This window comes from Melanostigma gelatinosum (assembly GCF_949748355.1).
Source record: "Melanostigma gelatinosum genome assembly, chromosome: 4".
NCBI classification, from domain to species: domain Eukaryota; kingdom Metazoa; phylum Chordata; class Actinopteri; order Perciformes; family Zoarcidae; genus Melanostigma; species Melanostigma gelatinosum.
The window spans coordinates 23,938,406-23,952,588 of NC_136637.1; the positions used below are offsets into that span (position 1 = coordinate 23,938,406).

At 42.6% G+C, this 14,183-nt stretch overlaps 4 protein-coding genes across 5 annotated transcripts; 2 read left to right on the forward strand and 2 right to left on the reverse strand.

The window, feature by feature from the left end:
• Positions 1–219: 219 nt before the first annotated feature.
• mrpl54 (mitochondrial ribosomal protein L54) lies at positions 220–1,994 on the reverse strand. Its single transcript, XM_079266590.1, has 3 exons — positions 1,800–1,994; positions 1,130–1,286; positions 220–807 (listed from the first exon to the last, which is right to left on the reverse strand). The coding sequence occupies exons 1-3, from the start codon at positions 1,924–1,926 to the stop codon at positions 675–677; spliced, it is 417 nt and encodes a 138-aa protein (XP_079122716.1). The 5' UTR covers positions 1,927–1,994; the 3' UTR covers positions 220–674.
• A 150-nt stretch (positions 1,995–2,144) lies between these two features.
• fam32a (family with sequence similarity 32 member A) lies at positions 2,145–4,284 on the forward strand. The gene is made up of 4 exons (XM_079267127.1): positions 2,145–2,251; positions 2,862–3,006; positions 3,894–3,947; positions 4,076–4,284. The coding sequence occupies exons 1-4, from the start codon at positions 2,178–2,180 to the stop codon at positions 4,142–4,144; spliced, it is 342 nt and encodes a 113-aa protein (XP_079123253.1). The 5' UTR covers positions 2,145–2,177; the 3' UTR covers positions 4,145–4,284.
• Positions 4,285–4,410: 126 nt separating this feature from the next.
• On the reverse strand, positions 4,411–6,388 carry fh (fumarate hydratase). Its single transcript, XM_079267125.1, has one exon. It carries the CDS (start codon positions 6,329–6,331, stop codon positions 4,832–4,834), a length of 1,500 nt encoding a protein of 499 aa, XP_079123251.1. The 5' UTR covers positions 6,332–6,388; the 3' UTR covers positions 4,411–4,831.
• A 1,086-nt stretch (positions 6,389–7,474) lies between these two features.
• On the forward strand, positions 7,475–14,127 carry hdgfl2 (HDGF like 2). 2 transcript variants are annotated; one of them, XM_079266835.1, is made up of 17 exons: positions 7,475–7,694; positions 8,134–8,210; positions 8,774–8,915; positions 9,208–9,243; positions 9,398–9,577; positions 9,795–9,917; positions 10,012–10,080; positions 10,159–10,339; positions 10,473–10,557; positions 10,687–10,984; positions 11,108–11,241; positions 11,428–11,495; positions 11,613–11,683; positions 11,771–11,872; positions 12,340–12,490; positions 12,591–12,708; positions 12,982–14,127. In XM_079266835.1, exons 1-17 carry the CDS (start codon positions 7,623–7,625, stop codon positions 13,079–13,081), a joined length of 2,007 nt encoding a protein of 668 aa, XP_079122961.1. In that variant the 5' UTR covers positions 7,475–7,622; the 3' UTR covers positions 13,082–14,127. The 2 variants fall into 2 exon arrangements, with proteins under 2 accessions (XP_079122961.1, XP_079122962.1); XM_079266836.1 differs by lacking the exon at positions 9,208–9,243.
• Positions 14,128–14,183: the final 56 nt, after the last annotated feature.

The window sequence follows — 14,183 nt, forward strand, 5'->3', positions numbered from 1 at the left end:
AGCAGGAGCCAACCTCTGACCTAAAGTTATCGCCTCCTCTTTCAGGTCGTACTTCAATTATTAGTTCCCTATTTTTCTAATCAATAATTAATTATAGTAATATATAAACATATAAACTATATAAACATTTTATAAAGAGTGATTTATTATTAGAGTGGCAGCTACCACATTCATATTATGATGTTGTTTGAAGAAAGAATGAAAACACAAACTTTGCAGGACATTTACTTATTCCTATTTATTTATGATGACTTAGCAAAAAGAAAAGAAAAAAACATAGGGAACATGATAAGGCCATTTCTCTTCAGATATGGGAAAAAGACAAAAACAGAAAAAAAGATGAACATGTACAAACTGATTCAGTGCAAGGCAGTAACCCTGAACCAAATAGAACCACCTTTAGACAAAACAATCTCACCACTAAGTAGCAGTTGAGAGCTTTCGATCACATCACATGATCTTTCAACTTTCAGGTATATTGTTACCAGAGGACCGTTGAATATGCTGCAGGATTTTAAATAACACACTGGCAGTGACAAAGAGTTGGTCGAATGAAGATTCATTCAGGAAGCTGAACTCTGGCTCTGAACATACAGCACGTCAGGTAATTCAGTCCGCCGAGTCTGAAGCGACCTGACGTATGGGAAGAAGCCCTCCGTCAGTCCAGTGAAGGCCTAAAACTTCTTCCCTTTATGTAGTCGGTTGAAACGCCAAATGTTCTCCTTCCTCAGACGCTTCCAGTAGTCCCAGGTGTCCGACTCCAGCTCCTGCAGCTTTTTGGGCGTCCCCAGGTTCAACTGGAACAACCTGAGTGAAAGAAAAAAGGCGAGGGGGGGGGGGGGGGGGGGGGATCAGATCAGTGGAGACACACACCAGCATCAATAAGTTAAACTTAGTCACACAGTGATGTCAATAACTCAACATTGAATGCCTGAAAAAAAAAATGGATTTACTGACATAAATGAGAAGATAAAGTAACAATCCTTCCTTAAAAGATCTGCACAGTTTTCTGTTATAAAAGGACACATTTACTTGTTAATTTATATCTTGCTTTTCTCATAAGATATCTTGAAAAGGAGGAAAATACATTTTACAAAATGCAAAAAGAGTTAGTTCTAAATCTCCTCACCACTCTGGATATTGATCAGGGGGCTTCAGGTGGGGGTCGTCTCCTTGCTTGAGGATGTTGGCCCCTACTGCATAAGAAGTAAGTCTGACAGGGTCTGTACACACATCTGAGCCTCTGTGCTCTTCTTTCACCATGCCTTTCCCTTTCCCTTTGGCCACTGCAAAGAACGGGAACGAGAGATTTGTCATGTGAGTGGATTGAAAATAGAAAATAAGCCACTGACATTTTGTCATTAACAATGGTTTGAATGCATATGGAGATACAGGTTATTTAGGTGGGTGCACGAACAGTGATTGTATAGATAGATAGATAGATAGATACTTTATTAAATGTTTTTCGCTTACAGCTGCATTGATAGATACAGGTAAAGCAATAAAAATAACAGTAAAAGTATTAAATATAAAAATGCACAATATATACAATAAAATAGAACAATATTAAATTAACAAACTAAACAATCGTGCAAAGATTTAACCAAACAAACAAACAAACGTGTACCGGTGTTATAGTGTTATTGATTTGGCCAGAGGTGATTTACAACTACTAACAAAACAATTATCCCTTCTAAATCATAAACAGTGGAGAAAACTAACAACTCGACGTATCATAACTACAACTAGTTTACAACTGGCACAGGGTAACGTTAACGTTACATGTCCTATTTACTCACCAACTTTCTTAGCATATCCACATGTCTGTATTCGATTGAATATGTTCGTCCTGCACAGCGACGTTGTAGCGTTGCTTGTGATGCCTTTTGTTAACGTGGCTATCCTAAATAAACTGTACCCTGACATTTTAAACTGTACTAGAAAACGCAGCCCACCTTGCTACACAGTTTGACATTCATAGTTCCTTCAACTTCCGTTTCTCTGCTTCGTGTTTGGCTTCTGTGAAAAGTATATACTGCCCCCCTCTGGACGGGCGGACGCACTGCAAGACGACGGAGACAAGTAGCCCTTCACACCGACAGGTGGCAGCACTGCCATACGTGAGCCTTGTACGATAATAACACGGCAGAAGAACAACGATTTACGGCTTCTCGAAGATGTCTGAGTACGCAGCGTCCCAGAAGAGTGCCCTGAAACTGAAAGGTTTAGGGAGCATTTCAGCTGGAAAAAGGTAAGTCTTGTGCCATTTGGTTAAAAAAAAAAGGGAAATATTACTCTTTATAGTCCACAAAAACACTTAAACAAACAGTCGCAAATGACTAAAGCGCCTGGTATTCAGTAGAGGCTAATGTTAGCATTATTGCATATAGAAAAACAGTGTAACGTTCACATTTATTTGCAATAATTGAGTACGTAACGATGAAGTAATATTTGGGCACATTGATTATCGTAATAGCGTCGAATAGTGGAAAACCAATGTGACGTTAATACTGTTCGCTGTGACATTATGGAGTGTTACAGATGTGGCTCAAAACATTAGCTAACGTTAGCTACGTTAAAACAACACTGTGTATACGCGAACAAACATAGCAAACACGTTTTGAAATGTATAAACAGACAGACAGACAACATAGACACCTTAACAACATAAGTATATATGTAAATCGGACAAGGTTACACGCACACGATGACCAGTTTGACTATACAGACCACTGTTTAGTTGCCTGCATCTGATCTTGTACCTGTATAAGTGTGATCATCCTTCTTTGTCCTGTTGAAGGGGGTGATTGGCCTGGCAAAGCCTCTTATCAACTAACAGGCCATTACATGTCGTTTTTCAGGAAGAAGAAGAAGGATAAAGAGAGCAAGCTTCGCTTGGAGCAGCTCGCCACCAGTCAAAACGACGAGGAGGGGGAAAGCAGCAAGACATATGCTGACAAAAGAACCCCGGCACAAATTGCCTTTGACAAGATGCAAGAGAAGCGGGTGCGTTCTAGTTCTCCAGCATTAGAGCGCTGCAGTGATTGGCATAGCTATTGTATATATTTACTATATAAGCCTAAAAGCGCTACCATAAGTCTTTACCACCACAATGCCATATTAGTATGAGGGTCCATACTTGGACACATAACCCAGCGTGAACAAACTATTTCACACAAGTCGTCAGATTCACACAGAGGGGATGTTGTAATAATCAACAGTAAACACTACAATACACATCAATCCAAAAATATTTTTTGGATAACAAACTTTTCAGGCAAACAGTTTCGCAATTTACGTTTTCGGGCTTTTAGCTTCACAACCAGCAATACTGCAGTGAAACCAAAACACAAAACTTTCCGTATGGTTTGTCGATTATTAACTTCTGTGCTGTTTGTAAACTTTTCTGTTCCACCGAAGTGCTGATTTATTTTTGTAAATATCACAGAGACTGTTCTTAACAAGGCAGAGTAATCCCAACCTGAAATAAATAGTTTCAAAACAGATTTGTAAGCTGCGGTGTGGTAAATGATGTTTCATAGTCTGTGTATTAGTCCTCCCCTCATACAATGACAACGTTAATCCGTCTCTTTTCTACCCAAAGGAATTGTTTGAAGTGAATGTTGCGACATAATGTATAGCGGTGCACACACACGGTGAAGCAGCGTAACATCTGCTGCACAAGAACACGGGACAATGTTTGAATAAAACACTTATTCTATGTTTCGAGTAGATCCAGCTGCAGCAGGCCATTAGGTGGTTTTAGCGTGTGATTTATTGCTACGTCATTTTGTTTAAAACCTCAGCTGTTTTGCAGTATCCTGATAGTGATGTTTCTGGAGGCGTTTGTGTATTTATTGAAGTTATTTTGTAATCCTTCTCTCTCTCTAAAGCAAATGGAGAGGATTTTGAACAAAGCCTCAAAGACACACAAACTCAGAGTGGAGGTGAGTCATGTCCAGCTCGAGTCCACACATTTATACATTTAAATTATTTTTGGGTGATCAAAACAATATTTAAATAAATGTCATTTAAAATGAAAGATACAATAAAATGTACGTCTATCGTTTTACAGGATTTCAATCGCCACCTGGACACTCTGACGGAGCATTACGATATCCCAAAGGTCAGCTGGACCAAATAGAAGAGGAGCAGTTGGTCCCTTTTTTTTTGTTTATCACCTGTCTTGCGCATCAAATTTATTTCCTCGTTTTATACATTTACAATTAAAATCCTTCAATTGTCAATCGTTTTAATTTCTTGTGTATGCTATAAAGGATCTAATGCATATCTTGTGTGTCTGTCTTACATTGCAAACATCCACAGATCAGCTGCTAATACATTTAAAATGTGCATAAAAAATATGAATTATGCAGAAAACATACAAAAGCTTTGTTTTTAAAATAATCCATTTTAATTGAACTGGGATGCTGAACAAATGGCACATATACTGTGAAACAGGTACAGTCGTCCATGTTGAATCATTTGGGACGGCACAGTGTGAACATCTGAAGGTACCAACTAATAGTCAAAACGTTTAAGACTTTAAATAGTTGGTAAACAAACACCCATTTTACACTTTGTCAATCAAATGGTAGAATTCACTGTTTTAAGTCTAAGAAGTGTATTACAGTGGAAGTTTAACACCAGTATGCAGAACAGTAAGAAGCTGCATCAAACGGCAGCATCAGGACTCAAAATATGTATTAAGAGACGTGAAGTTCAAGATCTTAATGTTCGTTTCATCCAGTTCAACCGCTTTCATTTAATAGGCAGGAGTCTTTTCTCGGACTAGAAAATGTATTTTCTTTGTTTCTTGTGCCGTCAGAGTTCACTTTGGCCCCAGCATCTCGCTGGGCTTCACCCACTGGTCGAACTGCTCCTCGGTCAGGTAGCCCAGCTCCACGGCCACGGCCTTCAGCGTGGAGCCCTTCTTGTGAGCCGTCTTGGCGATGAGGGCGGCTTTGTCGTAGCCGATGTGCGGGTTGAGAGCGGTGACCAACATGAGAGACTCGCTCATGAGCTTGTTGATCCTCTCTCTGTTGGCCTCGATGCCCACCACGCAGTTGTTGGTGAAGGAGACGGACGCGTCCCCGAGTAGCTGTGCTGAGTTCAGCACATTCTTGACAATCATGGGCTTGAAGACGTTGAGCTCAAAGTGCCCGTTGCTGCCTCCGATGGTGACCGCCACGTGGTTTCCCATCACCTGGGCCGCCACCATGGTCATGGCCTCGCACTGCGTGGGGTTCACCTTGCCCGGCATGATGCTGCTCCCAGGCTCGTTCTCCGGTAGGATGAGCTCCCCGAGGCCCGAGCGGGGTCCTGACCCCAAGAAGCGGATGTCGTTGGCGATCTTCATCATGCTGACGGCCACAGTGTTCAGCGCCCCGCTCAGCTCCACCAGAGCATCGTGGGCCGCCAGAGCTTCGAACTTGTTGGGAGCGGTCACGAACGGCAGGCCCGTGAGAGAAGCCACGGTGGACGCCACCTTCTCAGCGAAGCCGATGCGGGTGTTGAGTCCCGTCCCGACCGCAGTGCCCCCCGCCGCCAGCTCGTACACCCTGGGCATGGCAGCCTTCACTCTCATGATGCTGTACTTCACCTGCTGGACATAAGCGCTGAACTCCTGTCCGAGCGAGAGCGGCACGGCGTCCTGGGTGTGCGTGCGTCCGATCTTGATGATGTCTTTGAACTCTTCGGACTTGGCGGCCAGAGCGGCGTGCAGGGTCTGCAGGCCGGGCAGCAGGACGTGGTGGACCTCTGTGGCTACGGCGATGTGCATGGCCGTGGGAAAGGTGTCATTGGAGCTCTGGCTCTTATTGACGTGATCGTTGGGGTGGACAGGCTCCTTGGAGCCTAGTGTTCCTCCTAGGATCTCAATAGCTCTGTTGCTGATCACCTCATTGACGTTCATGTTGCTTTGAGTCCCAGATCCAGTCTGCCACACCACCAGAGGGAAATGATCATCCAGTTTACCAGCTGAAACCTCATCTGCTGCCTGGATGATTGCATCTGCAATCTTTGGGTCGAGGCCAAACTCCTTGTTGACTTCAGCAGCCGCTCTCTTCAGGATCCCGAAGGCCTTGATCACTTGGATCGGCATTCTCTCACTTGGTCCCCCTATTTTGAAGTTCATGGTGGATCTGACAGTCTGGGCACCGTAGTACTTGTCAGCTGGGACTTTGAGCTCGCCAAACGAGTCCCGCTCGATCCTGTACTCAGAACTGGCCATTCTGGACGTGCAGACGTGGAGCTTGCAGTTGACGCTGCCTCTTTGTAAAGTCAGGAGGCTGTAGTTAAACTGCTGGACGCGTCTCAGAGAGCGAAACATGGCTTCTAACTAGAGGTGAATCTGGGGGGAGGTCAACGCAGCCCTTCCACTTTATGATCCGTTATTGGGTGGATAGGAAACGAGTCCGCGGGTCAGCCAATAGCGAGGCAACAAAGGCGGGTCTTCCGGTGGGTTCGTCGTATCGAATGGAAACGATCAGGCTGCTCCATCCGGATCAGTGAAGCTTCTCACGACGTTGCAGGATTGTATATCCGGTATGACAACGAAGCATTATTTACTTTGTAGAATAAAAGTCAGTAACTTTAAATATTTGAATACATTCTTAATGTATACATGTATCCAACAGACCAACTTTTTATGAAACAATCTATTGGAATAGAGTGAATTACAGTCATCTACAATGCATTGAAAACTTGTTTATAGTTTCTATATGTACGGACCCCAGTTTATTTTCTGTGTTAATTCTTCCAATTTGTTTATAATATTGTAGAAACCAAATAAAGTTGTTGGGGGATAAATCGGTAATACCTGAAAGAATTTTTATGTTCTGAGTATACTATATAGTGCACAATGTTTGTTTATTGTGTGTAATGAGACTGGAATTTATGAAAGTTGATATATGTAGATAACATGAACCCAACTGGGGATGATGTAATGAATCTACACTCTTCAATGATAGTGCCGCAGTAGTACACGGTGAATTAGTACCAGTAGACATACGGTGTACCGGGAAGCAAGGTGCTGGATTGAGTTTGCAAATGAGTTTGAAGAGTATATTCAAATGTTGAGATACGAATCTAAAAGGGAGGAGCTCTGTGTGATCTGCACAGACTGCTTTACCTATTCTGCATAACTATTAAGGTCCTACATCATGTGACACCTAGGCCTACTTTTATGGTGACATTGGATAGAATTTTGAACTCATTTTCTGATGTAGAGATTGGTTTATTTTATAAAGTCAAATTATATTGTCAGTTAATTGCAAGATCGATGTTCATTTACTGTCTAGTTGGTTAATTTAACTTTGCACTACTGTCCAGTTAGTTAATTTGCATTTTTTACACTTAATATTTTTTATCGAGTAGAAAATCTTTTTATTTTGAAGAGTAAAAACGTTGTTAGACCGGAAGTGCCTTGACCCGTTGTTGCTATCTTCCCTCCGCCGTCTCTTCTCGCGCTAACGTTAGTACACGGTTAGCTTTGCTAGCTAACCCCATCGTTTCCAGGTTTCGTGTCGACCTGAAAAAAACAAGCAAACGAAGAGCGAGGCACAGAGAGGCGACGCAGCCGAATACTTTTTAAACCCCAGGCTGCACTGAAGAGCGGGACAATGCCACACAACTTCCAGCCCGGAGACCTGGTCTTCGCTAAAATGAAGGGGTACCCCCACTGGCCAGCCAGGGTAAGCAAGTAACGTTAGCAGCAGCCGGAGGGGCGGAGGGGATGAGCTGCTGTGTATGGGTTCTGTATGGCTGGAGAAGGTTCTGTGTAACATGGAGACCTCTCACACACATACACTACTAGATATTATTGTTGGGCTGACAGGTTGTGTGCTTCAGGCCCACAGGCACATTGCACGACCAGCATCATTTGCACGATATGATGTTGGCCTGTCGTTAAACTGCAGCGAAGCTAACGTTATTTTGGAAAATGACGTTGGAGATAATTGCAATTTTTGTCCCCCTCTTCTAAACATAAAAGATACCACACGTCCATACAATTTTTTTAATCAGTTGAAAGTTGCAATGTTTTTGTTTTCAAGAGATAATAAACATGAATACATTCTAGCATCACGTTTGGGTCCCATGTTGTTTTTATTTTATTTGCCACTTGTTTTGCAGATTGAAGATGTGGCTGATGGGGCAGTGAAACCACCTCCTAATAAAATACCAATTTTCTTCTTTGGGACACATGAAACGTGAGTACAGTACTGTAATTACCAGTTGTTTAGAGAAATAAGTCATTTGTATGCATAGACCTGTTAACACTTCAATGACTATAAATGGAATTAACTTTTTATCCATTTAAAAGGAGGACATTTAAATACCAAGTTTGCTGAAATTCACGACTCAAGTGTTTTTTTTTTGGTCAGGCATAGTTGAAGGGACTGTGCTGATTTAATATGTAGGACCTGGCCTCACCTGTTTGTTTGCATGATATACTTTTATTTGACACAGTTGCTCGTCAGTCTCCTCTTCTAAGCTTTGGTCTTCTCTGAAGGTTCACTGTTGACCGTTGACTTCCTGCAGTCCGAGTGTGCAGTATGCTTTTGAGAGATGTGTTGATATGTCTGATCTGGCATCAGACGCCATCTGTTTGACAAGATGGCACCTGCAGTATATCAATCCATCACTAGGTGGCACAGTCTGCTCTTTCAAAGGCTCCAGTCAGTGGAAAGGATTAACCTGATTATTTTTTAGTGATAATATAATAGTTTTTAGTTATTTTGTCAACATTTTATTTTATGTCACTGTTCCACAGAGCATTCCTTGCAGCAAAGGACCTGTTTGCCTATGACAAGTACAGCGACCGCTACGGAAAGCCCAACAAAAGAAAGGGATTCAATGAAGGTTTATGGGAGATCCAGAACAATCCACATGCCTCCTACAGCGCCCCGCCTGCAGTAAGTTGCCCTGATGTCAATAATCCTAAATCCCAAAGTACCACAGTTCAACATTAACTCTCTTAAAGATACTGTAAATATGGACTTTGAAGTTAAATCAAGGTGTGAAACCTGAAGGTATTTCCTAGCCATTCATGCTCATTTATTGCTAAATAAATTAGATTTTTAATTCCATTGTTTTAGAACTCACATGCAGGTCTCTGCTAGACAGTAACTTGTGAAGCCGTTTGAATAACCTTGGTGTTGAAAGCTACAAATGAACTTGTCTTGTCTTTTTATAAAAATGCTGCAGTTCAGACTAGGGCGTCCTGATGCCCAGCAGTTTAAGGTGTGATGCTTACTGCAACATTTAATACTCAATTCTTACCAGGGAACTTTGCTGCATCTCTGTCCCCATGTTTCATTTCACTGTCTGTGGCTGTCAAGGAAAGGTAAAATGTCACAACATTTGTATTAATCTTCCAATGTTTTGTTTTTTGCAGCCAGCCAGCTCGTCTGACAGCGAGGCCAACAATGCTGGAGGAGGAAGTGACGAGGAGGAAGATGAAGAGGAAGCCCCGGTGCCTCAGAAAGTAGAGTCGGCGAGCGATGTTGACTCAGATTCTGGGAGTGAAGACCAAGGAAAGGGTCCAGCAGTGAAGCGAAAGCCACCAGCTGCTAAGGTAATTGACATTTAATTTGCAACACCGCTTCAACTAAAACAGGCTTTTCAGTGACTCGGGCCAATAAAGCGTTCACCCGTTAACTATGCTATAACTATCTCATTGAGTGGAATTCAAAATAGACTTCTTGGTCACAATGTATGAAAAAGAGCTTCACTAAAACAGTTGAATTCAGTTGTTCTATTTAAATGCATGTGGTGTTGTTGTTGTTTTTTAGCGGCCTCCCGCTCCAAAAAAGGCTCGCGGCTCATCCAGCGACCGAAACGAAGCGGAGAGTGGATCCCACTCTGAATCCGAACCCACGCCCTCAGAGTCTGACTCTGGCAAGAACAGTGACCAGGTTATTACACACATGGATGCACACAACATGGAATGATTGTTGGTTGAAACTTCAAACAGCCCATAAATGTTACTCGTTTGTTTTCTCCCAACAGGATTTTACTCCTGAAAAGAAAGCTGGCGCACGGGCTGGAAAGAAAGCAGGAGGCCAAGGGAAGAAAAAGGTGAACCATCAGCCCCCTTGCACATTAAAGATAATTGTTTTCATTTATCTCCTCCCCTTTTTATCTGTAATGTTGCAGAAGACTTCGTCTGGCTCAGAATCAAACTCGGGATCCGGGTCAGAGAAGAAAGCAGTGGACAGCGACTCGGAGGACGAGAAGCCGCGGCCGGCTCGGTCTGGCTCTGAATCCCACTCTGCCTCAAAGTCTGAATCAGAATCAGATCCACCGCCCCGCAAGGCCCCACAGGCACGCAAAAAAGGTTGTGGGTTCAGTCCTGTCTCAGATTGGATTGATCGATGTCGTGTGATATTGAAGGAAAGATGTCATGCTCTTCGTTTTGCTCGTGTAAATGTGCTCACTGCTTCTTCTTCCCCCTCCCCCCCCACCCACAGAGAAGCCAGCACCAAAGCCTCGTGCACGGAAACCCAAACCTCCTCCGGCAAAACGAACACCCTCATCCTCCTCCGACAGCGACAGGTCAGGCTGCTTCGCTGATTATTTTTCCTATTGATGCCCCACATATTGTATATATATTATAATATATGTGTAATATGTAATGTAAATTATGAGGAGCATAATGGTTGCTCTGGTTTTTTTTTCCCACAGTGACAGTGACACCGACCGCATCGGTGAATGGAAGAAACGAGACGAGGAACGCAGACGAGAGCTGGAGGAGCGCCGGAAAAAGGAGGAGGCAGAGGAGCTCCGCAGGCTACGTGAGAGGGAGAAGGAGGAAGACGAGCAAAAGAAGAAAGACAAAGATAAGAGTAAAAAAGCGAGCGACAGTGGCGGCAGCAGTAGCTCAGATGAAGGTGTAGACGAACACCCATTGAAGAAGTCCAAGAAACCTCCTCCACCCCCAATCCCTGCTCCCTCGGACTCTGATTCTCCAGCACCAACTGAGGTACAGATGCTAAAACAAACAACAACAATGTGTTACTTTTTGCTTTATTCAAAGCAATGGGACTGCAGGTGACTCTCGGTGCTATTGACACATGGGACTTCTTGTGCTTTTTCTCATCTAAAGTCGAAGAAGTCATCCAAGAAGCCCAACAACCAGAAGAAGGCCAGAATAAAGAAAGAGAAGGAGAGAAAAGACCAGAAGGAGAAAGAGCTAAAAGAGAAGAAAGCCAGGCGGTCAGAAGAGAAGTCTCGGGCGAGGTGAGTCCACAATTGGGGGAAAGGCTATGGTATGCAAAACCCATTAGAAGAGCCTGATTAATATTGAATGTACACAGATCACAGAGTTCCCCCTCTCTCCCCCTCCCTCTCTCTCTCTCCCCCTCCCTCTCCCTCCCTCTCTCTCCCTCTCTCCCTCTCTCCCTCCCTCTCTCTCTCTCCTCTCAGGTCTAAGCCTGAAAAACCCAAACGCAGACCAGACAGGCTGCCAGAGAGGAAAGTGGAAAAGAAACGGGGTAAGTGTTTCATACAGTCGCACTGTGCAACAGGTGAACAGATTAACACAAAGATCAATTATGAAAGTATTCATTCAGCACAGAGTCATGACTCTTACTTTGTGTGTCCGTATGCAGAGCCGTTGCCAGAAGAAAAGCTACAGAAACTTCACAGTGATATAAAGTTTGCACTCAAAGTGGACAACCCAGTAAGTGACATCTATGATTTTGATACAGTTTCCCATTTTGTCTTGTGTTTTTAAGCCAACAATAAAACTGAAATATTGTGTTTGTAGGACATAGACCGGTGTCTACAGGCCCTGGATGAACTTGCAGCTGTGCCCGTCACCAGCCAGATCCTCCATAAGAACGCTGAAGTTATTGCCACTCTAAAAAAGGTGCATTTTCTTGACTTGTTGGCCGATCCTTCTTATTTATGTTTGTAAACTCATTTTACATTCGTCAGAATATCGCTGTTATTTTCCAGAAAGGACTCTTGTGTAGTGGGGTCTCTGGAGGTTACCAGTAGTATTTATGACCATTGCTTAATTATGCTTCTCTTTGAGATGATACAATGTAAGTAGAAATACCAGGACACGATATAGTCTGCCATGTCTGCTGTGTTTTTTTGTAATAACTCTATATAAACATGTGGTTACTTTACTTTTCTAGTTTTATTGCTTTACTGGATTGTATTTATTCCTTCAAATGTGCATTTACAAGATGTTAAATGTGGCATATAGGCATACCTTGTTTTGTTGTCTTATAATCCGGGTTGTCAGAGCAGGACAGTGTTTATTTTTCATTTAAATGATCCTCGTTATTTGCAGCTTCTTTCATGTTTTTCTGGGGGTTTTTGTTATAGATCCGGCGGTATAAAGCCAGCAATGCAGTCATGGAGAAAGCTAGTGAGGTCTACAACAAGTTAAAACTTCGCTTTATGGGAAAGATGGAGGTGGCAGCTAAACCTGAGGACAAGGAACCAGAAGATAACGAGAAGGAGACGAAAAACACAGGTAAGCAGTCCCACCTTGGATCATGTCTCCATCTGGTTTGATATTATCTACATTTTTATTTGTGTTATTTTTATTTTTATCTACGTTCACATTTTTCTAGACTCCGCTCCGGTGAATGGGGACTCAGAACAGAAAAAAGATGATATGGAGGAAGAAGAAAATCCCAAATCACCTGTCCATGAGGAGAATAATGAGGACACTGCTTCAAGTCCAAACAGGTAAACACCCCATGGGCATCTTTGCTCTACATGTAATTGTCATGGGCAGCTAACATTAGAAGACAGCAGATCCTGGTACATGGTCAATAAAAATAACAGGTATCTCCCTAGTAAAATGCTTATTAGGGTTATGGTGGGACCGTATATACAGTCTATGGGTGGGTATCATTTCCTCGCTATGACGAAGCTCATCTGAGCATCCTCTCTTTAATACACAAGTAAACACAATTCAAGCACAGCAGTGGTTGTGACTAATTTATGTACTCTGTTTAGACGAAGCCCAGACAGCCCTGCTGAACCAAACCTTCACACGCATGAAGACGCGGACAACTCCCTCTCTGCAGAGACAGAACCACCCGCTGTAGAAAGCTGAAAGACCCTAAACCACCTCTGCTGTGGACCAAGTGCTAAAGATGGTTGCCTCCTAGTTTGACGTCATACAGTGCTCCCGGCCCAACTACATCGCAACACACACACACACACACACAGCGTTTCCTACAGTATCTGTTACGTCACTGTTGATGTTTTGGATATTTTGTACCATAATGACATCAAACCAGAAGGCTCTGTCGCTCAAACAGTTTGGTCCATTATTTATCACGGCAAAAAGGAAAGCTTATTAGTGTGGTAGTTTGTGGCGCTGCGCAAACTCCTTTTTATTTCTGAAAATGTCCTTTTTCTTTTACACAACACTCGGCCCGTCCTGGATCTCTTCACCCCTGTACTCCTGCTTCTGGCTACCTTGTTCTTTCTACCACATGAACCCCTATTTTGATCTTTTACACTGTATGTATATGGAATGATTACATTTTGAAGCACTTCTAACCGGAATTTAGGCTGGGGTAGAATGAGATGAAACTTCAATCATTTCCGTGGGAAAATGGAGCCATGCCATTAGTTTTTTCGCTTGGAAGATTTTGTGGAGCCCTTACATCTGTTGGCTTCAATTTTTTTATAAAGTCTACAAAGTATCACAAAGGCCTCTTGTCTGTGTGTATGACATTGTGAGAGTGGTAAAGTACTATTTGTGAGTCTTTTATGTTAAGTATTTTTTTCTAATTATCTGGTCTTAATCCAGTCTGAAATGTAAAGCCATTAACTAAGTCACGTAAAACTGTTTTACAACTGAGGTCCACCTACGTTTTTTATAGCCTTGTTTGCAAATATTGGCATTTACAGTTTTGTCTAAAATAATAATTGCTGTGGAGTTAAACACGTTGCACTCTCGTCTTCCCATAGTGTCTGCTTTCAGTAACTTGCTCAAGTTAATAAATGGAATAACTGTACAGATTGAAAACTGCCCTTAAAAGCTATTGAGATCTCTTGTAGCTGCAGCCTATTTTGACATTTTCCTGTCATAAGCATACAACAGGTGTTTTTAGTGCTATGTAAATTGTTGAAGCATTTCTATGACTTAGTTGAGACTTGAATAAAAATCTCAGCATGGTTTTGTTTCTATCTCAATTCTTAATTCA

What these genes read in the sequence shown, in the direction of transcription:
- hdgfl2 (XM_079266835.1), top strand. Translation starts at nt 7,623, where the DNA reads ATGCCACACAACTTCCAGCCCGGAGACCTGGTCTTCGCTAAAATGAAG. An exon ending in CCTACAGCGCCCCGCCTGCA is followed by an intron (nt 8,916 to 9,207) that starts GTAAGTTGCCCT and finishes AAAATGCTGCAG; the next exon opens with TTCAGACTAGGGCGTCCTGA. An exon ending in CTGATGCCCAGCAGTTTAAG is followed by an intron (nt 9,244 to 9,397) that starts GTGTGATGCTTA and finishes TGTTTTTTGCAG; the next exon opens with CCAGCCAGCTCGTCTGACAG.
- fam32a (XM_079267127.1), top strand. Translation starts at nt 2,178, where the DNA reads ATGTCTGAGTACGCAGCGTCCCAGAAGAGTGCCCTGAAACTGAAAGGT. An exon ending in AGCATTTCAGCTGGAAAAAG is followed by an intron (nt 2,252 to 2,861) that starts GTAAGTCTTGTG and finishes GTCGTTTTTCAG; the next exon opens with GAAGAAGAAGAAGGATAAAG. An exon ending in ACAAGATGCAAGAGAAGCGG is followed by an intron (nt 3,007 to 3,893) that starts GTGCGTTCTAGT and finishes CTCTCTCTAAAG; the next exon opens with CAAATGGAGAGGATTTTGAA.
- fh (XM_079267125.1), bottom strand. Translation starts at nt 6,331, where the DNA reads ATGTTTCGCTCTCTGAGACGCGTCCAGCAGTTTAACTACAGCCTCCTG.
- mrpl54 (XM_079266590.1), bottom strand. Translation starts at nt 1,926, where the DNA reads ATGTCAGGGTACAGTTTATTTAGGATAGCCACGTTAACAAAAGGCATC. An exon ending in TGGATATGCTAAGAAAGTTG is followed by an intron (nt 1,287 to 1,799) that starts GTGAGTAAATAG and finishes CGTTCTTTGCAG; the next exon opens with TGGCCAAAGGGAAAGGGAAA. An exon ending in CCTGATCAATATCCAGAGTG is followed by an intron (nt 808 to 1,129) that starts GTGAGGAGATTT and finishes TCTTTCACTCAG; the next exon opens with GTTGTTCCAGTTGAACCTGG.